General features: G+C 38.1%; 1 protein-coding gene across 3 annotated transcripts in view; it reads right to left on the bottom strand.

Moving 5' to 3' along the window:
• The window catches only part of DENND4C (DENN domain containing 4C), a 138,132-nt gene that overhangs the window by 43,077 nt on the left and 71,254 nt on the right, over nt 1-23,801 (bottom strand). For all 3 annotated transcript variants that reach the window (XM_030919307.1, XM_010365711.2, XM_030919308.1), the window contains 8 exons: nt 19,076-19,176; nt 18,755-18,973; nt 11,346-11,491; nt 9,873-9,908; nt 9,653-9,783; nt 7,366-7,498; nt 3,333-3,539; nt 20-148 (listed from right to left, as the gene is read on the bottom strand). In XM_030919307.1, coding sequence (XP_030775167.1) covers nt 20-148; nt 3,333-3,539; nt 7,366-7,498; nt 9,653-9,783; nt 9,873-9,908; nt 11,346-11,491; nt 18,755-18,973; nt 19,076-19,176 — 1,102 coding nt within the window. The remainder of the gene's footprint in view (nt 1-19; nt 149-3,332; nt 3,540-7,365; nt 7,499-9,652; nt 9,784-9,872; nt 9,909-11,345; nt 11,492-18,754; nt 18,974-19,075; nt 19,177-23,801) is intronic.

The raw sequence follows: 23,801 nt of genomic DNA, 5'->3' as shown, positions 1-23,801 counted from the left end.
TACTGTCGATCCTACTTACCTTATTATAATAACCATAAGTAATAGCATTAGGCTTTATCCTAGCAGTTTTCATTTCAAATAAGACTCTCACTGCTAAAACAGGATGACCCCAAAGTCCACAAAGCTGCATCACTACTCGATAGCACACCTAACAAAAGAAAAAAAAAAAGGAAGTGTCAGTAATTAGTATACTACGAATTGTAGAGATTTTCCTGAATTCTTTCCATGAAGTTATTATAAAGCAGTATTTTCTCCTTTGTTCTGCTTTGAGCATCTCAGCAAATTATTTTTAAGACCTATTCAGGCTGGGTGCAGTGGCTCACACCTCACAGCACTTAGGGAGGCTGAGGCGGGTGCATCACCTGAGGTCAGGAGTTTGAGACCAACCTGGCTAACATGGTGAAACCCCATATCTACTAATAGCACAAAAATTAGATGGGCATGGTGGTGCATACCTGTAATCCCAGCTACTTGGGAGGCTGAGGCATGAGAATTGCTTGAACCCAGGAGGCAGAGGTTGTAATGAGCCCAGATCACGCCACTGCACTCCAGCATGGGCGACAGAGTGAAACTCTGTCTCAAAACAAAACAAAACAAAACCCTATTCATTAATGCAAGTATCATCATTATTAACTATTTCACATAAGACATACGTGTCCATGTTCCATTTGTTTGAGTAACTAAATCTACACAAAGAGAAAAACTATTACTCCTCATAATTTGAGAGGTAATTCGTTTCTAAAATCAAGGATAGAGGCTGGGAGCAATGGCTCACACCCGTAATCCGAGAATTTTGGCAGGCCCACGCAGGCAGATCACCTGAGGTCAGGAGTTTGAGATCAGCCTGGCCAACACGGAGAAACCCCATCGCTACAAAAAAAAAAAAAAATACAAAAATTAGCCATGCGTGGTGGCACACACTTGGTAGTCCCAGCTACTTGGGAGAGTGAGGCAGTAGAATTGCTGGAACCCAGGAGTCGGAGATTGTAGTGAGCCGAGACTGCACCACTGCACTCTAGCCTGGAGGAAAAGAGTAAAACTATCTCTAAACAAACAAACAAACAAACAAATAAATAAATAAATAAATAAATATAGATAGATAGATAGATATAAATAAAATCAAGTATAATTAAAGTCTCTCTCTCCCCAATCACTATGCTTTCCATTCAATGCCAAAGGAATTAAAGACAGTATCTCCAAAATGCCTATAGAACAAACAGGATCTGTCTTGAAAAGAATGAGAAGACAGTTAAATATACTGTAACACTGTTAGCAAAGACTTTTCTTTTTTTTTTTTTTTTTTTTTCTGAGGCGGAGTCTCGCTCTGTCACCCAGCCTGGAGTGCAGTGGCCAGATCTCAGCTCACTGCAAGCTCCGCCTCCCGGGTTCACGCCATTCTCCTGCCTCAGCCTCCGGAGTAGCTGGGACTACAGGCGCTCACCACCTCGCCCGGCTAGTTTTTTGTATTTTTTTTAGTAGAGACGGGGTTTCACCGGGTTAGCCAGGATGGAAGACTTTTCATTTTTAATTCTAATCTAGTTCAAAATATCATTTATAGTTATCTTAACACCAAAAAAAAATTTTTAAGGGAAAAACAGCATTGGAAAAAGCTAAATAAGTGCCTCAGTTTCCTCAACCATTAACTGGATAGTATCAGTATCTACTTCTTAGGATGGTTTCTAAGGCTTGAGAGAGAAAATGCATGAAAATGTCTAGTACGTCATTCACTGAGTGTTTACTATGAACCAGGCACTTTAAGTATATTAAGTGATTTAACCTTCAAACTAACCTACAATTAAGGTACTAACTATTATTATCTACCTCGGTGGTTCTCCAGGAGCAATTTTGTTCTCTAGGAACATTTTTGATTGTCATGATCTGTGCAGGGAAACAGAGGCATATAGTTGGTAGAGGTCAGGGATACTACTAAACATCCTACACAATGTATAAGACAGGCCCCTAAAATAAACAATTATGTGGGCCAAAACATCAATAGTGCCAAAGTTGAGAAGCTCAAAGCTACATTTTCAAATAGATAATCCAAAATACAAACAGGTTACATAGGCCAGGTGCAGCGGCTCGTATCTATAATCTTGGCACTTTGGGAGGCCAAGCAGAAGGATGGCTTGACACCATGAGTTTGAGACCAGCCCAGGCAACATATCGAGACCTCATCTCTACAAAAAATAAAACTAAAATATTAGACATGGTGGTGTGCACCTGTAATCCCAGCTACATGGGAGGCTGAGGCAGGAAGATTGCTTGAGCCCTGAAGTTCCAGGCTGCAGTGAGCTGTGATAGTGCCACTGCACTCCAGCTTGGGCACGAGTATATATATATATATATATATATATATATATATATATATATATATATATATATATATTTTTAGTATATATAAATATTTTTTAATAAAAATATATATTTTTTAATATATATCTTTAAATAGATTATATAACTCACCTTAGGACACAGGTCTTTAGTGGAAAGCCACTTACTAAAAGCCTATTCCCTATCTGCTCCCCAATAAAGTTAAAAGAACAAAAGGAAGCCAGCCACAGTGGCTCATGCCTGCAATCCCTGCACTTTGGGAGGCCAAGGTGCGGGTTCAAAAGCCAGGAGTTCAATATCAGCCTGAGCAAGAAAGTTAGACTCCATTCCTTAAAAATAAAAAAAATCAAAAAAAGAAAAACCATATGCCAGGCACAGGACTGTATGCCTGAAGTCCTAGCTACTTGGGAGACAGGTGGGAGAATTGTTTGAGCCCAGGAGTTCAAGGCTGCAGTGAGTCACGATCAATCAACTGCACTCCAGCCTGGGCAAGAGAGGAGCGAGACCCCATCTCTTTAAAAATAACAAACATGGCCGGACATGATGGCGCACGCCTGTAATCCCAGCACTGAGAGCTGAGGCAGGCAGATCATTGAGGCCAGGAGTTTGAGACCAGCCTGGCCAACATGGTGAGACGCCCATCTCTATTAAAAATACAAAAAAAAAAAAAATTAGCCAGGTATGGTGACATGTGCCTACAATTCCAGCTACTTGGGAAGCACAAGAACTGTCTGAATCCGGGAGGCAGAGGTTGAAGTGAGCCAAGGACGCACCACTGAACTCCAGCCTGGGTGACAGAGTGAGACTCTGTCTCAAAAACAAATAAATAAGTAAAATAAAAAATAAACACAAGCATCAGCTCCATGTAACAGAGTAATAGTTTTATCTTTCCTGCTTAATGAAAATGCTTGAGCACACTTTAAAGCAACTTAGATCCAAATTTTATCAGAAGTACAAAAATAAAATTTACCTTAGAAACAATGTCAATTTGTTATACTTGCCTCATCTAAGGGATCCACATCTGTTTTCCTCATCTTAATAAGTACATCATATGCCTGCTGAAGTGCTCTGACTTTAGAATGAGAAACTCTAACATAGGCCGGAAGACAAATAAACCATAAACTGTAACAATGACTGAACAGACACTTGGCCCACTGTGGTGGATTTGTATAACATCTCTTCGCCAATTTATGAGCTGTTTTTATTTCCTAGAAAGAGAATAAAATATTACGATATTTATTAAAATTCATTAGGGTGAGGGGAGAAGTGAGAAGGAAAAGGGAGAGGATAATTTAAGTAAAACTTGACGCCTAAAATCAAGCACTTCAAAGTTGACTCTTGTGAGTGGCTTCCTGCTTATTAGTGCTAATGGTTCCCCTGAACATTCATTTACAATAATACTTCATACTACACCAAAACTATTTGTTAGCAAGCATGTGTCTCTTGGAGTAGAAATTAAGAGCAAATATCATTCGTCTTTTTGTATTAGAATGGCTCATAACGTCTTTTACAAAGAAGGAACTCATTTTTGATGGGTGAAAAAGTGATACTCTTCTCACTCTTCTCTTCGCTAATGTTTGAGATGCTCTAGGCTATCTCCTGCCAAGATTTCCACTCTGTCTTCCCAAGCTACAGTCTATGTTAACTCCCTCACTGACAGATTCCTTAAAAAAGACCTATTTCTGGCCAGGTACGGTGGCTCATGCCCGTAATCCTAGCACTTTGGGAGGCCAAGGCAGACGGATTACGAGGTCAGGAGATCAAGACCAGCCTGGCCAACATGGTGAAACCCGGTCTGCACTTAAAATACGAAAATTAGCCGGGCATGGTGGCGTGTGCCTGTGGTCCCAGCTACTCGGGAGGTTGAGGCAGGAGAATTGCTTGAACTAGAGAGTTGGAGGTTGCAGTAAGCCAAGACTGCAACACTGCACTCTGGCAACAGAGGGAGACTCCATCTCAAAAAAAAAAAAAAAAAAAACAACCTACTCCTTTGCAGTCAACATAAATTTTCCCACCTCCTAGTTTGATAGTCGTGTTTTCTAGTTCAGCTTTTCATTCTGATTTAGGTAGAAGAGAGAATAGGGTATCAAAATCATCTGCTGAGCTTTTTTTTTTGTTTGTTTGAGATGGAGTCTTGCTTTTGTCACCAAGGCTGGAGTGCAATGGCATGATCTCAGCTCACTGCAACCCCCACCTCCTGGGTTCAAGTGATTCTCCTGCCTCAGTCTCCTGAGTAGCTGGGATTACAGGCACCCACCACTATGCCCAGCTAATTTTTTTGTGTGTATTTTTAGTAGAGACAGAGTTTCACCACATTGGCCAGGCTGGTCTCGAACTCTGACCTCCGGTGATCCGCCCGCCTCAGCCTCCCAAAGTGCTGGGATCATAGAAGTGAACTGCCATGCCCAGCCATCTGCTGAGCTTTATCAAACTATATATAGTCTCAGAAACTACAGAGCCTATCACATATATCAGAATGCCATTTTATGCTTTGCACTAAAGATTCCTCCACTAGTCTATGCTCTAAATAAAAAAATTTGGGGGCCGGGCATGGTGGCTCATGTCTATAATCCCAGCACTTTGGGAAGCCGAGGCAGGTGGATCACAAGGTCAAGATATCGAGACCATCCTGGCCAACATGGTAAAGCCCCAACTCTACTAAAAATACAAAAATTAGCTGGGTGTGGTGGTGGGTGCCTGTAATCCCCAGCCACTCAGGAGGCTGAGGCAGGAAAATCGCTTGAGCCCGGGAGGCGGAGGTTGCAGTGAGCCGAGATCTTGACACTGCACTCCAGCCTGGGTGACACAGCAAGACTCCACCCTAAAACAAAACAAAACAAAAACAGAAACAAAAAAACTTGGTATATTAATTTTACTTTTGAGCTCGATCTCCATGACACTTCAGTATATATTTAAAAACATATCCCCTTGTTTTTCTAAGATCCTATGGTTCTTTTCTTTTTCAGTTAGCCTGAAAAAAAAAATTCTGCTATAAATGAGATTTAGAGGCTGAGTTAGCAAAATTTTCTCATTTTAGAAATTTGCCTTTTGTTAGCTGGTAACAGTAAAAAAAAAAAAAATTCTTTAGTATTCTCTTCAGAAAACACTGAAAGAAATATGAACTGTATGAAATTAGGAAATGCCTCAGGATATTTCTAGGATTTAGGGGCCTATCCCATAAATTAGTAAAACCTGAACTAAGATTTTCATCGTGAAATTTTCCACATTTTGAAGATCCCCAAAATGTCAGTGTATGTATAAAGGATGTTTAATTTTAACTCATATGTAACCACAGCTTAGTTCTTTATACCTAAATCACATATAGTAATAAAGCAAGATGTCTAGGTTGTCCTAAGTTAACTCCCTTTGGATTATAATATTTGGAATAAAGTATATTTACATTAGCCATTAGGGAAATGCAAATTTAAAATACAATTTCATACTCACTAGATGGCTATAATCAAAAAGACAACAATAACAAGAACTGACAAGGATATGTTGTGAAACTGGAACCCTCATACACTGCTGGTGGGAATGGAAAGTGGTGCAGCCACTTTGGAAAACAGCCTGGAAGTGCCTCAAAGGGTTGAACACAGAGTAACCATTTGACATAGCAATTTACTCCTAGATATACAATCCCCCAAAAAATAAAAACATACATCCAAACACTTATACACAAATGTTCATTTGCAATATTCGTAATAGCCAAAAAGTAGGAAGCAGCCACATGTTTATGAACAGACAAATAAAATATGGTATATCCATACAATGGAATATTATTCAGCAATAAAAATTATTACTGATATATGCTGCAACATGGATGAATCCTGAAATGTTACACTAAATGAAAGAAGCCAGTCACAAAAAGAATACATATTATGCAGTTCTACTGGTGAAATGCTCAGAATAGACAAATTTATAGACAGAAAACAGACTCGTGGTTGCCTAGGGCTGCTGGGGATTGAGAATTGGGGTTAATGGCTAAAGGATGCAAACTTTCTTTTGGGGTTGATGAAAATATTCTAAAATTAATTGTGGTGGTGGCTGTACAAACCTGTAAATATATTAAAAGCCACTAAATCATACACTTTAAGTGGGTATGCTGTATGGTATATGAATTATATTTCAATTAAGTTTTCTAAAAAGTATATTTGGTTCCTACAGACTCTTTTTTTTTTTCTTGAGACAGATTGTGCTCCTGTTGCCCAGGCTGGAGTGCAATAGCTCAATCCCAGCTCACCACAACCTCCGTCTCCCAGGTTCGAGCAATTCTCCTGTCTCAGCCTCCCGAGTAGCTGGGATTATAGGCATGCACCACTATGCCTGGCTAATTTTGTATTTTTAGTAGAGACGGGGTTTCTCCATGTTGGTCAGGTTGGTCTCAAACTCCCGACCTCAGGTGATCTGCCTGCCTTGGCCTCCCAAAGTGCTGGGATTACAGGCATGAGCCACCATACTCGGCCAATTCCTATGGATAGTCTTAAAGCATAAACATAAGCATTCGAAAACTTCAGCCTTGATTGATTGACAGATAGATAGATAGATAGATAGATAGATAGATAGATAGATAGATAGACTTTTTTGAGATGGATTTCACTCTTGTCGCCCGGGCTGGAGTGCAGTGGCACAATCTCGGCTCACTGCAACCTCCATCTCCCGGGTTCAAGCGATTCTCCTGCCTCAGCCTCCCGAGTAGCTGGGATCACAGGCGCCTGCCACCACGCCTGGCTAATTTTTGTATTTTTAATGGAGATGGGGTTTCACCATGTTGGCCAGCCTGGTCTCTAACTCCTAACCTCAAGTGATTTGCTCACCTCAGCCTCCCAAAGTGCTGGGATTACAGGCGTGAGCCACCATGCTCGGCCCAGACTTGATATTTTAAGTAGGCTTGCAAGAAATCTAGTTAAATTCAGTAACAACCATAGTGAGTCTTCAAATGGTTGTTGTGGGTGATCATTCTAAACTATGAGCTGCATATCACATATACATATTTTACATATTAAATGAACATGTATTAGATAAAGAATATCTGACCTGTTTAGTTCTCTTAGCCATGAGAGCTGGACTCTTTGTAATGCTATTCCCAGTAGGGTGTCTACTAAAACAAAGTTTCAACTCCTGCGGTCTGTCAAAAAGCTTAAGGTCCAGTCTTGGAAAGTATTTGTAACTAAAATAAAAAGCAAAAATAGAACTGCTGATTTAAAACACACCAACTCTTCATATTATTCCAGCGTTTAGGCAAATATTTCTAAACTTCAAATAGTACCCAACATTATTTTAAATGCTTATATAGAAAAAATACTTTTTCAAAATTTTTAAATGATATAACATAGAGACCACCTTCACGAAAATTTGGTCTCTTCCTCACCCTACTTGTTATTTTCAATCTCTAAAACACAGAAAACTCTGATTAAAGGGAGAAATAACTCCTTCAAGAGAATCCATGTATCCCATAATTTATGTTTTAAAAAATTTTAGTATACTTCATAATTTTATGTTTTTCTTCATAAAATTACCTTGCATAGGTATTTAAAATAAAAAAATCCATAAAATTTTTATTTTAAGGATGTACCACAATTTAAGCAGTTTTTCACTGCTGGACATTATGAAGTTGAAGATTGTTTCTAAATTTCTCCAATTAAATATTTTCTTTTTTTTTTTTTTTTTGAGGCGGAGTCTGGCTCTGTCGCCCGGACTGGAGTGCAGTGGCCGGATCTCAGCTCACTGCAAGCTCTGCCTCCTGGGTTTACGCCATTCTCCTGCCTCAGCCTCCCGAGTAGCTGGAACTACAGGCGCCCGCCACCTCGCCCGGCTAGTTTTTGTATTTTTAGTAGAGACGGGGTTTCACCGTGTTAGCCAGGACGGTCTCGATCTCCTGACCTCGTGATCCGCCCGTCTCGGCCTCCCAAAGTGCTGGGATTACAGGCTTGAGCCACCGCGCCCGGCCTAATTAAATATTTTCATATGTATATCTTTGTGAATACTTCTGCTTAATTTCATAGGATGAATACCCAATAATAGAATTTGCTAGGTCCATGTTTATCAAAAGAATTAAAAATTATTATAATTAATATCAAATTATTTCAAAAAATATTATACTTAAACACACATTCTAACTACTAGCATAACCTATTCTCAATGTCAAAAGTTCCTATTCATCAATTTGGTTTGCATTTCTTTGAATACAAAAAACCATAACATATTTTTATATTATTGACTTTGGATTTCTTGGAAATTGTCTACTTATTTCTTTTGGCCAATTTTCTTCCAGGAGATATTGCCTTTCCATATTTGATTTTATCTTGTTTGTCAGTATCTGGATTCCAATTTCTAGCAGTTAAGCCAAAGTAGAAAAGAATTCTATAGTTTACATGAAATCAAAATAGTATTTAATTAACCCATTCAATCCCAGATATATTCTTCATTCTGATCCAGTCCTCTTGATATTATACTTGATATTAATTCTCTATTTTAGGAAGGTACTTACTTTACTTTCCATTTTAGAAATTTTTTTAGAAACACAGCCTAAGACAATAACTGTGTATGTACACAAAGATATAGATAGCAAATAACTACAAACAAATCCTTAAGAGGCTAGTTAAATAAATCATAATAAATGCATACAATGTGGTCATTACAAATGGTAAGGCACAAAAATATTTAATGGCATGGGAAAATGTTCAGACCACTAAAGGCAAACATAGATTACAAAGGGAATCTACCTGATGAACTCATACATGCAATACATACACACATAAATCCACATAAATACATGCCTACAATTGTTAAGAGACACAAGTACTGGTGCTAGAATGATGTATTAGTTTTCCATTTTCGTTTGATTTTCTAAATTTATTAAATTTATAGTAATAAAAAAACTACAAAATCCATTCTAATTTCTTAAAAGAGTCACATCCAAGTCCTATCTTTTACCTTAAAAAAGAGTAAATTCCTGGCCCTCTACCTTAAGTTATCTTGGAAAATTACCAATTCATAAGAATTTCACAGTCTTTGTATCAACAATAAAACTCCCAAAGTGAGTGGGGAGCCTCATAAAAGTAACATTTTTCTTCTTCAGAATTGAAACTTTTAAAGATTAAAATACAAACACTAAGGTAAACAAAGATCAACATCTGACAATATCATCCAATTCTTAAATTATAACACCTAGTGGCATTTCCATAAAATATTTATCTACATTAGTTCACCAAATTAATAACGAAAATGAGTTTCACAAAAGACTAATATACATACCTACTAATAAAAATTAAAAGAAACTAATAGGCTGTGCCTAAATAGCTCTTTGAAAACTTCCCACTACCTGTACTTTGGTGACAGGTCCTTTCCATCATCAGGAGGTGGCTCTGGCGGCATTATAAATACAGTATGCTCACTTTTCTGTGAATCATCCAGTTCTATCAATCTGGTATCTTCTGCTGAATCAAAATCAACCTGAAAATAATTATTTTTCCCCAATTAATTTGCATACAAACAAGATCTAATTCTGAAACTTCAACCCTTAAAGTCTAAGAAAAACATACCTTCTCTGATTTCTCTGTGCCTTTATCAGGAAACAACTAGAAAAAAAGAAAACAGATTCTTAATGAAAATGTCCACTATGAATTTAATAGACATTTTTATCTTACATTCTGATTTAGAAAAAAACTACCCCTTTTCAGAAAGTACCGGCTGATACAAAACATTGCAAAGTATATTTTTAGGCTAAATACATACTCTTAGGCTAAAGCATAATTTTTTACTTGTGGCTATTAGGATAGAAAACTATTTTGATTAGTCGTTTTGTAAACCTTAAGACAAAAGATGACCAATCACAAGGTTATCTGGCTTCTCAAAAAATTTCATTACTATTAAGCCCCTTTATTAGTGATTGACATTAAGCTTCTCATATAACTGGAAGACACTGGAATATCAATTTTGTAAATAAACAAAAATGTTGAATAGTTTTAATTATATACCTGGAATTTTAGATCACACTGATAGGAGAAAATTATTCAAATCTTCTAAGGCACATGAATCATGAGGGGGCCAAAAAATTTAATGTCATAATATTCTACTTTTTTGGATACAATCTCAAATGTTATATAATATACGGTTTGCATAAACAACTGGCCCCAAGATCTACTTAGCAAAAATAAGAATTATATTAAAAGTTAGGAAAAATTATAACCAAGTCATTGCTGTCAAGAATCAATTTTAACTTCCTTAGGATGGGTGGGTAAAGCTTTAAAATTTAACATATTTCCATCTTCCATTAGAACAAAAGAAACATATTAGGCAAAAGAATTTGGAAAGACATTAAAACAAAAGAACACAACTTCTCTTACCCATAAAACTAAACATTCTTTAATTAAAAAACCTAAATCTTAAAGTAAATCTTATTCATTTAAATTAAAAAAATATAAACTCACAAGGCTCAAGGAAATGTTCTAAGTTTTACAACTCAATAGTTGTAAATGAAAGTGAGATTTAAAGAGAAAATTTACTGGCTGGACATGGTGGCTCATCCTGTAATCCCAAGGATTTGTGAGGCCAAGGTGGGAGGATCGCTTGAGCCCAGGAGTTTGAGACCAGCCTGGGCAATACAGTGAGACCTCATCTCTACTAAAAATTTAAAAAACTAGCCAGGCGTAGCACATGCCTGTAGTCCTAGCTACTCGGAAGGCTAAGGTGGGAGAATCACTTCAGGCAAGAAGTCTGAAGTTGCAATGAGCTATGATCATGCGACTGCAACCCAGCCTGGGTGACAGAATGAGATGCTGTTTCAATCAATGGATCAATCAATAAAGAAGAGAAAACTTGGCTATATGTGGTAGCAACTTGATACCACAAAGAAAATTATTCTTATATTCAGCCCAGAATCAGTAACACATACACACACATACACAATCCTATACTGTCTTCCTTATATCACTCTAGACTAACAATAACAATGATAATTATACAGGTAAGGCAAACTTTTTTTTCTAAACACTAGTATAAGCACAAACTTTTACCTTTTCTATGCAATCATCAAAAAATGCTAATCCAGTATCTTTATCACTTACAAAACTGCATTCTTCAATGAAACGAATAAAAATCTGTGTTTTGGATAAAAGGGTATAGAATTTTGCATAGGCACGATCTCGACTTTTTAAAAACCCTGAGGAAAACAAAATTATAATTAAATTCAAATTTTAAACTGGAATTCGATATTATAGTAAACATTAAACTTGTACTTATCTATATTACATTCTCTTTATCTATATGTATATATATTCACATTTAAAGAGAAGTTTCTACAAGTTGAGTATCCCTTATCTGAAATGCTTGGGACCAAAAGTGTTTCAGATTTCGAATTTTTTTTTTAAGATTTTGAAATATTTGCATGCGCACAATCAGATATCTTGGGGATGAGACCCAAGTAAACAGGAAATTCATTTATGTTTCATATATACATTATACACACAGTCTGAAGGGAATGTTATACAATATTTTCAATGATCTTGTGCATGAAACAAAGTGTGTGTTAAGTACTTACGTGTGGAATTTTCCACTTGTGGCATCATGTCAGCACTCAGAAAGTTTCAGATTCTGGAGCATTCCAGGTTTTGGATTTTCAGATTAGGGAAGCTCAACCTGTAGTAACTACATATATAGCTCCTTCTGCCTAATTAAACCATGAAAAATACTTAACTTCTATCAACCCCTTCACTGAAATCTGAATCCCCTATAAGGAACCTCCAGCTCTACAACTTTTAAGTAGAAATTTCTCTGATACTCTGCACACTCTTGAGTCCACAGTCAATTTCCAAAGAGCCAATGTCCTTCCTCTTTAATGTCACAAGACCATTATTTCTGTATTGTTTTTCAAATTTCTGCTCATTAAAGTTTCAAGCATCTGGCTATTCCACTATTTCCTCTATTAATCGTAGTCCTCTATTAATTTCAGGGACATTCCTTCATTCACTGAAGACCAGGGCATTTGATTCAAAGTCTCCTCCTTTCTAATTCCTACCACCATCATTCTTCCACACCCAGAAGCACAAACCATGAAAACACTTTAGGTTCGTCTTCATTCCTTTTTTTTTTTTTTGAGACAGAGTCTAGCTCTTGTCCCCCAGGCTGGAGTGCAGCGGCGTGATCGTGGCTCACTGCAACCTCTGCCTCCCAGGTTCAAGTGATTCTCTGCCTCAGCCTCCTGAGTAGCTGGGATTAGAGGTGCCCATCACCACACCTGGCTAACTTTTGTATTTTTCGTAGAGACAGGGTTTTACCATGTTGGCCAGCCTGGTCTCGAACTTCTGACCTCAGGTGATCAGCCCGCCTCAGCGTCCCAAAGTTCCGGCATTACAGGCGTGAGCCACTGCACCTGGCCTCTTTTCTTTTAAGAGATGGGTGTCTTGCTATGTTGACAAGGCTGGTCTCGAACTCCTGGCCTCAAGTGATCCTCCCATCTCAGCCTCCCAAATTGCTAGAATTACAGGCATGAGCCACCATGCCCAGCCTTCATTCCTTGATTTTCAATGATCCTATGCTCCATCCTACCTCAATCACCAACTTCAACACACAGTCACAGTCCCTTGACTTTACTTGCTAGCATTCAAAGCAGCATTGCCTTCCAAATCTCTCATTTTCACATCACTCCCAGCCCATTACCTCTGCCTATCCGGTCTCTTTAATTAAGTATTTCTACTAAGTGTTTTAGGGTTTTTTATTGGGGGAGCAGAGAGGGAAGGCTCATTGAAATCTCCAATCCACTGGCCCTTTTACCTCCACATACATCCTCCCATCTTCACTTCTTTCTCTATGTAATACTGATTCCATGCTATATCAATCATTTCAATTACTGTTTTGTCAATACTCTCAGCCCTTTTGCTCTTTTGCTTTTTTGGTTAAACCTACCTAGCATAATCCAGCTCTGGAAGAATGTGCTGCTTGCCTTCTCTGGATCTGTATAAGGATGACTGAGCACAAGTTAAGGGGAAAAAAGTTCCACAACTAGGCAGATCAGAAGCACTTATACCTTCACCCCTGACCAGCAATCCTACTACATTTCTAGAATCAATTTAATTTTCCTTTTCACATGTTTTCACAACTATTTCCTATTTGTATATGCTCTCCCTTCATGTTTTTGTGCCCCCTCCATACTCCGAAATGAGCATACTTTATATTGCAATGAAAATGCAGATCATTAAATAGAAACTATGTATACTATCTCACTACATAACTTACGACTCTTTAACAGTTATCATTTATTCCTTCTGTCTTTTTACAGTGGATATGTCCCTCCTCCTATCTAAGGACAAACAATCACATGACTTCAGGATTCCAGCCCCTTCCAGTGTTCTCGGGATAAATCTCCCTCTCTATTAGCTATTTCTCTCTTTTTTTTTTTTTTCTTTTTTGAGATGGAGTCTTGCTCTATTACCCAGAATGGAGTTCAGTGGTGTAATCTCAGCTCACTACAACCTCCACCTCCCAGGTTCAAGTGACTCTCCTGCCTCAGCCTCCCAAATAACTGGTACTACAGGCATGCGCCACCACTCCCGGCTAATTTTTGTGTTTTTAGTAGAGATGGGGTTTCGCCATGTTGGCCAGGCTGATCTCAAACTCCTGACCTCAAGTGATCTGCCTGCCTTGGCCTCCCAAAATGCTGGGATTACAGGCGTGAGCCACTGTGCCCAGCTCTATTAGCTATTTCTCATCAGCATACTCAAGTCTCTTTTTTCCATCTTAAAAAAAAAAAAAGGAAAGAAAAAAAAAAAAAACTTCGATCTGCTCCTTCCCTTTTTTCTGTAGTTTTACTTTTTATAAAGGGCATGGCCATTCACTTGGTTGGTAAAGGCAAAAACCTCAAAGCCGCTCTTGATATCTCCCACTCTACCTTACATTCCATATTCAATCACCAGGTTCTACTTGATCTAATTCCTTAAAAAATCACTCTTCTAGTCACACTATCATCAATTAATCCAGGTCACCTCTAATAATCCCTAGAACCAATGTGGCTACTTCCTAAATAGTAGATCCATGCTTCAATGCCTCCAGTGCAATCTCTGTATGGAAGCCAAGGAGATTCTTCTTTTTAACATTTCAAAGAGTGATTTTTGTAAAAAATGCAAATCTGATCCTATTACCTAATGAAATATCCTTTACAGGCTTCCAATTACTCTTAGGATAAAAACTGAAACCAGCACTAATCCTAAAACATCCTGCATAACCTGGTTAATGCCACCATTTCAAACATGGTTTTCTCTGCAGCCTTTCTTTCTTTGATGCTGTGGTCCTGATTCCCATCCCTTTTAGATACTAATTAGTAGAGAAAAGCTTAAATAAAATAGAAATAAATTACTCTCCACAAGTTATAATGAAAAGGCTTTCTTTCCTTCTAGTGGATCCAGGCAATGATCAGCAAAGGCTGCTAAACCAAATAAGTCAAAGGCTAACGGGTGAACTACAATGAATGAATGAGGCTGACAACACCTTAAACCTATTAGGAACACTAAAAGTACGACAGTCAGACATGTATGTGCCTCTCAAGATGATGCAATAGGAAGAAGTGAGCACCATGTATTTTGGCACTTCTTGCCAAGATAATTAAACCTGAATCTAACCAAGCCGCTAGATCTGCACTGTTTAATTCAGTAGTCACTATCTTGATATGGCAATTTAGCACTTGAAATGTAACTGATCCAAATTAAGACACACTGTAAGTAAAAAATACATGCCAGAATTGAAAGATGTGGGCCAAGCACAGAGGCTCACGCCTGTAATCCCAGCATTTTGGAAGGCCAAGGCAGGCGGATCACCTGAGGTCAGCAGTTCGAGACCAGTCTTGCCAACATGGCTAAACCCCGTCTCCACTTAAAATACAAAAATTAGCCAGGCTTGGTGGTACACGCCTGTAATCCCAGCTAATCGGGAGGCTGAGGCGGGAGAATCACTTGAGCCTGGGAGGCAGAGGTTGCAGTGAGCCAAGATTGCATCACTGCATTCCACCTGGGCAACAGAGCAAGACTGTCTTAAAAAAAAAAAAAAAAAAAGATGTTTCTGGAAAAAAATGTAAACGATTTCATCAATAATTTTAAAAATCAGATTACATGCTGAAATGCTACTATTTTCCCCCTATTTTTCACTTTTTTATTGTGGTTACTAAAATAATTTTAAATTTCATATGTGGCTTACATTATATTTCTACTGGACACTGCAGCTCTTGAACCTACCACAAGTTTACAGGCAATACAAGTGGAAGAAGAAATGGTAAACAACAACATAAGGATAAAATAAGCCAAAACCACATATACAAAATTCCTAGTTAATTACTATTGCTTTTTAGACCCAAACTTAAAAGTAGCACACCAAAGTACCTTAGGACACTAATATTCCTTGTTATTTCTTCAAGGAATATTTCTCAGACCTAACTAGCACTCTCACTGTAATCAATACTTTCCTTCAAAACACACTTATTAAGTAGTTAGTATTTACATTTTTTTCTTGTCTAATGTCTGTGTCCCCTAGTAGACCAAACGCTGAACTGTTTACAATAAAACTTTAGGGCCTGAAAACTGAGTAAATATCTTTTCAAATTCCTTTAGTGATGTCACTCCCGTACAATCCGTATTCTTCATCTGGCATTTACAACTACCCACAATCTGAGCCCTAATCTTATTTTCAGCCTTATCTTCCACAGCACCTCTAAAGCTCATCACTCTAGTCAAATTGTACCATGTAATCTTTTTTCCCAAATGTGCTGTCATGAGTGAAACTGTGTCCCCCTCAAAATGTATATATATATACACACACACATATATTTGAGATGAAATTTCAGTCTTGTTGCCCAGGCTGGAGTACAGTGATCTCGGCTCACCACAACCTCTGCCTCCTGGGTTGAAGAGATTCTCCTGCCTCAGTCTCCTGAGTAGCTGGGATTACAGGCATGTGCCACCATGCCTAGCTAACTTCTGTATTTTTAGTAGAGACGGGGTTTCGCCATGTTGGTCACACAGATCTCAAACTCCTGACCTCAGGTGATCGGCTTGCCTTGGCCTCCCAAAGTGCTGGGATTACAGGCATGAGCCACTGTGCCTGGCCCAAAATTTGTATATTAAGTTCCTAGCCTCTAGTACCTCGGAATGTAACTATTTGGAGATAGGGTCTTTAAAGAGGTAATTAAGCTAAAATGAGGATTATGGGGTAGACCCTAGTTCAGTAAGACTGGTAAGAAGAGGATATTTGGACATAAGACAAACACTGAAGGAAGACCACATGGAGAAAACAGCTATCTACAAGCCAAGGGAAGAGGCTTCAGAAGAAACCAAACCTGCTAACCACCTTCATCTCAGTTTAACCTTCAAAACCACGAGAAAATAATTTCTGTTGTTTAAGCCACCTAGTCTGTGGTATTTTGTTACGGCAGACCCAGCAAACTAATCTGCAGGCCTTGTGCTTTAGATCTTGATGCTACTTCCATTTTGTTATTACCATGAATGATAATAGCTGTTATCATGAGCATTTTAAAGTACTTGTACTAGTTGCTTCATACATATTTTCTCATTTAATCTGCACAACGATGAAGTAGATATAGCCCCATTTTATTAATGAGAACACTTTTATTATTTTTTAATTTTTTTGAGACAGAGTTTCACTTTCACTCTTGTCACTCAGGCTGGAGTGCAATGGCACAATTTTGGCTCTCTGCAACCTCCGTCTCCCGAGTTCAAGTGATTCTCCTCCCTCAGCCTCCCAAATAGCTGGCATTACAGGCACACACCACCACACCCGGCTAATTTTTAAATTTTTCGTAGAGGCAGAGTTTCATCATGTTGGCCAGGGTGGTCTTGAACTCCTGACCTCAGGTGATCTGCCTGCCTTAGTCTCCCAAAGTGGTGGGATTACGGCGTGAGCCACTGCGTCCGGTCGAGAAAACTTTAATAAGCTCCATGAAGACGTTATAAATAACAAAGTAGAAATTCTAACTCAGATTTGACTCTTAATGCCTATGGACTTCCAGAAAGCCTTTCCTGTTCTTCTCCATTTATCTCCATTCTACCCATTCTTCTAAGTCATGCTTCTTCCATGAAGTCTTCCAAAATACCCATTTTGAAATACTGGAATATTTGGAAGAATATCCCTTTTTTTTCTGAACTCTTAAAACTTCCAAATTAAAACTGTGTAAAATATGTTTTCTTGACTACTTGTTCTATTTTTAAAATATTTTAATTATTTTCCATTTAAGACCCCATAGAGCTAGGTTTTATACTTCTTTATATTCCTACATAATAACTAGCCAGTAAGTGGTAACTAAATATTTAAGTGGTAAGTTATCTTAAAGCAGAAAAGATAAAGGACAAAAGGATTAATGGGAAAATACAGATTTTTTTTTTTTTTTTTTTTTTTTTTTTTTGAGACGGAGTCTTGCTCTGCCGCCCAGGCTGGAGTGCAGTGGCCGGCTCTCAGCTCACTGCAAGCTCCGCCTCCCGGGTTCACGCCATTCTCCTGTCTCAGCCTCCCGAGCAGCTGGGACTACAGGCGCCCGCCTCGTCGCCCGGCTAGTTTTTTGTATTTTTTTTTTAGTAGAGACGGGGTTTCACCGTATTAGCCAGAATGGTCTCGATCTCCTGACCTCATGATCCGCCCGTCTCGGCCTCCCAAAGTGCTGGGATTACAGGCTTGAGCCACCGCGCCCGGCCAGATTTTTTAAAAAAGTAATCACTAGGTAAAAAGCACAGAAAAGTAAAATAATTTCAAATAAATATTGATATAGATGTAAGATTGCTACTACATATATAACAGTAGCTGAATAACAACAAAAATCTCTATAATTCCCTAAAACAAAACATACTAAAAATAATATGTTTTTCCCTGGAACAAAGCTACATTAGTCAAAAATGTTTAAAATGTGGTGCCCTTATTGCACAAACTAATTGTAAAGCCAAAAGTGTACACATCTGGCCAAGTGCTGTGGCTCACACCTGTAATCCCAGCATTTTGGAAAGCCGAGGGAGGAGGATCACTTGAGGCCAGGAGTTTGAGTCCAGCCTGGCCAACATAGCAAGACTCCACTCTATTAAAAAAAAAAAAGAAAAAAAAGTGTACAAATCCAAGAACTATGCAAAATTGAGGAAATACCTGAAGGCAAATCTCCAGTTATGTTCTACTAAGATAAGTGACAAGGTATCGTAAATACAGGTAACATCTTCGACTTTTCATAATTAAATATGTCTAGTTTCAGATTTCTCAGGAAAAAAATGGGCCATAAAAATTATAAGAAATTCTAGTCATAAAGTTGGGTTACAAATACATGGAAGTTCATTATATTTGAATGTGAATTCGTAATAATTTATACAGTAAGTATTTCTTGGCAGCAACATCAAATATAAAATATTGTCACTTCAATAAAAGGAATTGTACTTTCAGTGCTACCCACCCTGTCGGTCAAACAATGAATCAGCAGCTGTGGCTTTATTTGAAGGAGCCTCTGTGATTGGTCTGAGAAATGTTCTATATCCTTTTAAAATAGATGCCATAAAGCGTAAAAATGCCTCTTGAATTTCCATCTCAAGCTGTGTCATCTTCTTTTGCCAGGAGAAATCTGCTTCAATTGGAGTCATGTCAATCGCTGAGCCTTCTTGAGTTTTTCGGTGAACTAACAAAGGAAAAAAAACAGAAAATGGTATTACGTTAAATTTAAGAAGAATTTTCTCGTATACATTCCTTCATCAATAGTATTCCTTTTCCCTCACATTACCTGAAGACAGCTGGGGATACAATTTCTTTAAGGTGCTAAGTAGATTTTTGCATGGCTTTTTGGGAAGTTGCTTCCAGTTCATGTTCTTCTTTTCATCTGATCTATTAAATCAGAACAAAATTCATAAAATGTGTTATTTATAATCTGCTTTTACTAAACAAAATTCTTGCATTAACCTAAAACTAGAAAATGGAAAAGATGTTTTTACTGCAGTCATAACTGATGCAAACAGTTTGAATAAGTGAATTTCAAGGAAGTTCTCTTTTCATTCAACCAACCTCTGTCAAATTTAGCCATCTCATTCTAACCTTCCAACATATATTTTCAATGCTGGAGTCAGGAATACGACACTGACGTCTAGCTTCAAAAATTACATTTTAGAATTATAATATTCTGAGAGTCAAATCTAGTTGACTTGAGACTTCAAACTACCTACTGGTAGGCTTCTAAAATGCTGTGTGCCCAAAGAGAAAAATTGGAATTTAAGTAAGGATTAAAAGTATATGTAGTTCATCCAGCCCTCACAGTTAAAAATAAATTAATCATAACACCATTATTCAATATAATCTATGATCATGAAACAACAAAAACCAAAGCCAGACCACTCTGGCCAACACGGTGAAACACCGTCTCTACTAAAAGCACAAAAATTAGCCGGGTGTGGTGGTGTGTGCCTGTAATCCCAGCTACTCAGGAGGCTGAGGTAGAATAATCACTTGAGCCTAGGAGGTGGTGGTTGCAGTGAGCCGAGATTGCGCTACTGCACTCCAGCTTGGGCAACAGAGCAAGACTCTGCCTCAAAAAACAAAACAAAACAAAACCAAACCCAAAGCCATAGAGATGACCATTTTTAAAGGTATTACTAAAAGCTTCTGTTTCCAAAACTTTATATTCCAAAAATACAAAATATATATATCTGTGTGTGTGTGTGTGTGTGTGCGCGTATATATATATATATTCCAAGAATATAAGAATATAAAATACAGCGGACAGAACTGCCTAAAAAGCCCTCTTTTTACAAAAGTTAGCATAAATATAACAAATGTTCTTTAAAATTTATGGCTAAGCTGGCAAGAAAATCGGGGAAATCTTCAGGGGTTGAAAACCCAGAGTAACACCAAGGCCACATCTGCCCTGAGGATTAATAGACAGCCTTGGATATTAAAGGCTTCTCACAGAACAGGAGACCAAGTTTCAGTCTCACCAAGAAGTATGTTAGAACTGAAACTTCCAAATAAAACTGGTACGCTTAAAAGGCTGACTCCGCTTTTTCTTCTTTTTTTCTTTTTTTTGAGACAGAGTCTCACTCTGTCGTCCAGGCTGGAGTGCAGTGGTATGATCTCAGCTCACTGCAACCTCTGCCTCCCAGGTTCAAGCAATTCTCTGGCCTCAGTCTCCTAACTAGCTGGGATTACAGGGGAGCGCCACCACGCCCAGCTAATTTTTTATTTTAGTAAAGACAGGGTTTCATCATGTTGGCCAGGCTGGTCTCGAACTCCTGACCTCATGTGATCCCCCCACCTCGGCCTCCCGAAGTGCTGGGATTACAGGCATGAGCCATCGCACCCAGCCTGATTCTTTTTTTAACCCAAAATGCTACAATTCTAAGCCTTTTCCCTAAGTCAGTGAATTGCTTAGGTTTCTCTAAATGTAGCATGACATAATGAAAAAGGCAGAGATTCCAGCTTTAGGATCAACCTGGAATCCTGGTTGTACCTTTATATTAGCTGATTAATGAAATTAATAAATTTAATAAAAATTTAATTTTTAATAAAAAGTTAAATTATTTTTTATTTTAATCATGTTCTATTTTATAGTATTGTTCTTTAGTACTCAGTGCAGTTCACATGTAGCTTTTTTCTAAGCAAGTGATTGCATTTTGGAATCTTTTTTTGCATACTTTACATCTTTTAATAAAGTATGTCAATTTTTTTTTAACTTCAATAGGTTTTGGGGGAACAGGTGGTATCTGGTTACATGAATTAGTTCTTTAGTGATGATTTCTGAGATTTAGGTGCACCCATCACCCAAGTAGTATACACTGTACCCCATGTGTAGTCTTTGCTTTGTCGCCCAGACTGGAGTGCAGAGGTGCGATCTTGGCTCACTGCAACCTCCGCCTCCCGGGTTCAAGCGATTCTCCTGCCTCAGGCTCCCAAGTAGCTGGGACTACAGGCGTGTGGCACCATACCCAGTTAATTTTTTGTATTTTTAGTAGAGACAGAGTTTCACCGTGTTAGCCAGGATGGTCTCGATCTCCTGATCTCGTGATCCGCCTGCCTTGGCCTCCCAAGGTGCTGGGGCTACAGGCATGAGCCACTGCGTCTGGCCTCATGTGTAGTCTTTTATTCCTCAACCCCCTCCCACCCTTTCCCCCAAGTCCCCAAAGTCCATTGCATAATTATTCACCCCCCGGCCCCACCCCGAGGGGAAGTCTCACTCTGTTGCCCAGGCTGTAGTACAGTGGCACAATCTCAGCTCACTGCAACCTCTTCCTTCCAGGTTCAAGCGATTTTCCTGCCTCGGCCTCCCAAGTAGTTGGCATTACAGGCACATGCCACCACACCTGACTAATCATTGCGTCATTCTTATGCCTTGTGCCCTCATAGCGTAGCTCCCTCAGCTTGAATTTTGATTAGGGGAGGGATCTCCCCTGAGAATTCATTACTGTATGCCTGCCAACTAATGGGTTATGAGTTTGACTGCACACTACTGGCATGGCACAAGAAACTGTAAGTCAAAATAACTAACTTCAAGTGCTCCCTGGCTTAATGCCACCAGAATGGAAGCAAACATAATATCCTCTCTGTAAGAATAAATATCTAATAAAAGAGCTAACACTTCCTTTGTGCCTGGTACTGTTAAAAGACATATTTTAACATCTCTTGAAACTGTGTCTTAAAAGTGATGGCATGTCAAGTTTAACTTTGATCAAATTATCTCATTTTATGTCATCGCTGTCTAATATTTTAGTGCTATCTTTTAACCCCCTCCCCCAAATAAAATATTGTCATTATTGTCTGGATTATCATCCATTTGTAATCTGGCTCTGACATTTACTATCTGTGTGACTTTGTATAAATCACTCAACTCATCTGTTACTCAATTTTCTGATCTACAAAATGAGGACTGATAATGTACCTAATACACAGGGCTACTGTAGGTAGATGAAATGCATCTCATCTAACCTAAAGGGCCATTAATTGTAAAATTCATTGTTTTTGTACCAGTAAGAGTAAGAGGATGTTGCCAATTAAAGTATTTTAAAGTCTACTTTACTGCTTGAAAAAGGAGTAAAATATTAATTTCAAGTTCTAAGCACCCATATTAAAAAATTGAGAGGAATCATTAAAGGAACATAAATATGAAATTATACATATACACACACACACATATACACATAATATAACATTTAGGTAAGTAGATGGGGAAAAAACAGAATAATTCATTCAATCTGAAAGAGAGAAAAGAATAACAGCAAAACAAAAAGGACAAAATGAGACAGAAATATTCAAATATATAACAATACATGTAAGTTAATGGATTCTTCAATAAAAAGACAAACGTTAGATTGGGTTTCTAATGCCAGTTATATACTATACACAGAATATCTGAAATTAAAAGGATGGGAAAAGATATACCAAAGATGATATATCTAAAATAATGTATTAATGAGAAGAAAAGCACAAACTAACAACAAGAGCATCAGTGATTTTTTTTAAAGTAGCTACAAGATAAAAGTATTCATTCAACTGCAGAACTATTTTGAACTTGAGTGTCCCTCATAACACAGCCTTAATTAAGTACATAAAGCAAATGTCCAAATAACTATAAAATGCAACTGACAAATCCACCATCACACTGGGAGTTTTAAAACTTTAATATGATCACACAGCTCAAAAATGACTTAAAACACATACACACATCCTTGTTCCACGTCTGATCAGTTCCCTCACCCCCATAATACATAATCACTAGTTTCTTGAGCATATTTTAATGTGTCTTTATTCCAAAACTAGCAGATACAAGTAAATATAACTATTCCCTCCCTTTTCTTCTGCACAAGTAGCAGCACACTGCAATACGCAACTACCACCTTGATTTTTTTCATTTAATAATGTATCTTTTGTAGCCAGACAGGGTGGCTCACACCTGTAATCCCAGCACTTTGGGAGGCTGATGTAGGCATATCACTTTAGGCCAGGAGTTTGAAACCAGCCTGGCCAACGTGGCGAAACCCCATCTCTGTCATAACTACTCAAATGTGCTGTTGCATCATGAAAGCAGGCATGGACCATATGTAAATGAATGAGCATGCCTCTGTTCCAGTAAAACTTTATTTACAAAAACAAGCTTTGGGCCAGATGTCAATCCCTGCTGTATACCAATAATCATAATTTATGATAAACTGCTCAAAGCATCCCCTTTGAAATTAGAAACAAGACAAGATACCAACTATAACTACTTATATTCAACATTACACTAGCGATCCTAGCTGGAGAACTAAGACAAAAAATTTTAAAATACATTAGGATAGTATAAGTAGAGAAATGTGATGTTTATAGGCAGAAAATTGAAGATAATATACAAATTAAGAGAATTCAACTAAGTTGCTAGATATAAGGCCGCTACATAAAAACCAACTACATTTCCCAGCAACAAGTAGAAAGTCTAATTAAAAACACCATTTACAGTAGCAATAAAAACTGAAAGATACTTAGGAACA

The sequence above is a fragment of the Rhinopithecus roxellana genome, chromosome 16, assembly GCF_007565055.1.
Source record: "Rhinopithecus roxellana isolate Shanxi Qingling chromosome 16, ASM756505v1, whole genome shotgun sequence".
NCBI classification, from domain to species: domain Eukaryota; kingdom Metazoa; phylum Chordata; class Mammalia; order Primates; family Cercopithecidae; genus Rhinopithecus; species Rhinopithecus roxellana.
The sequence above is the reverse complement of the archived record's forward strand: the minus strand, read 5'-3'. Positions and strand labels throughout refer to the sequence as shown.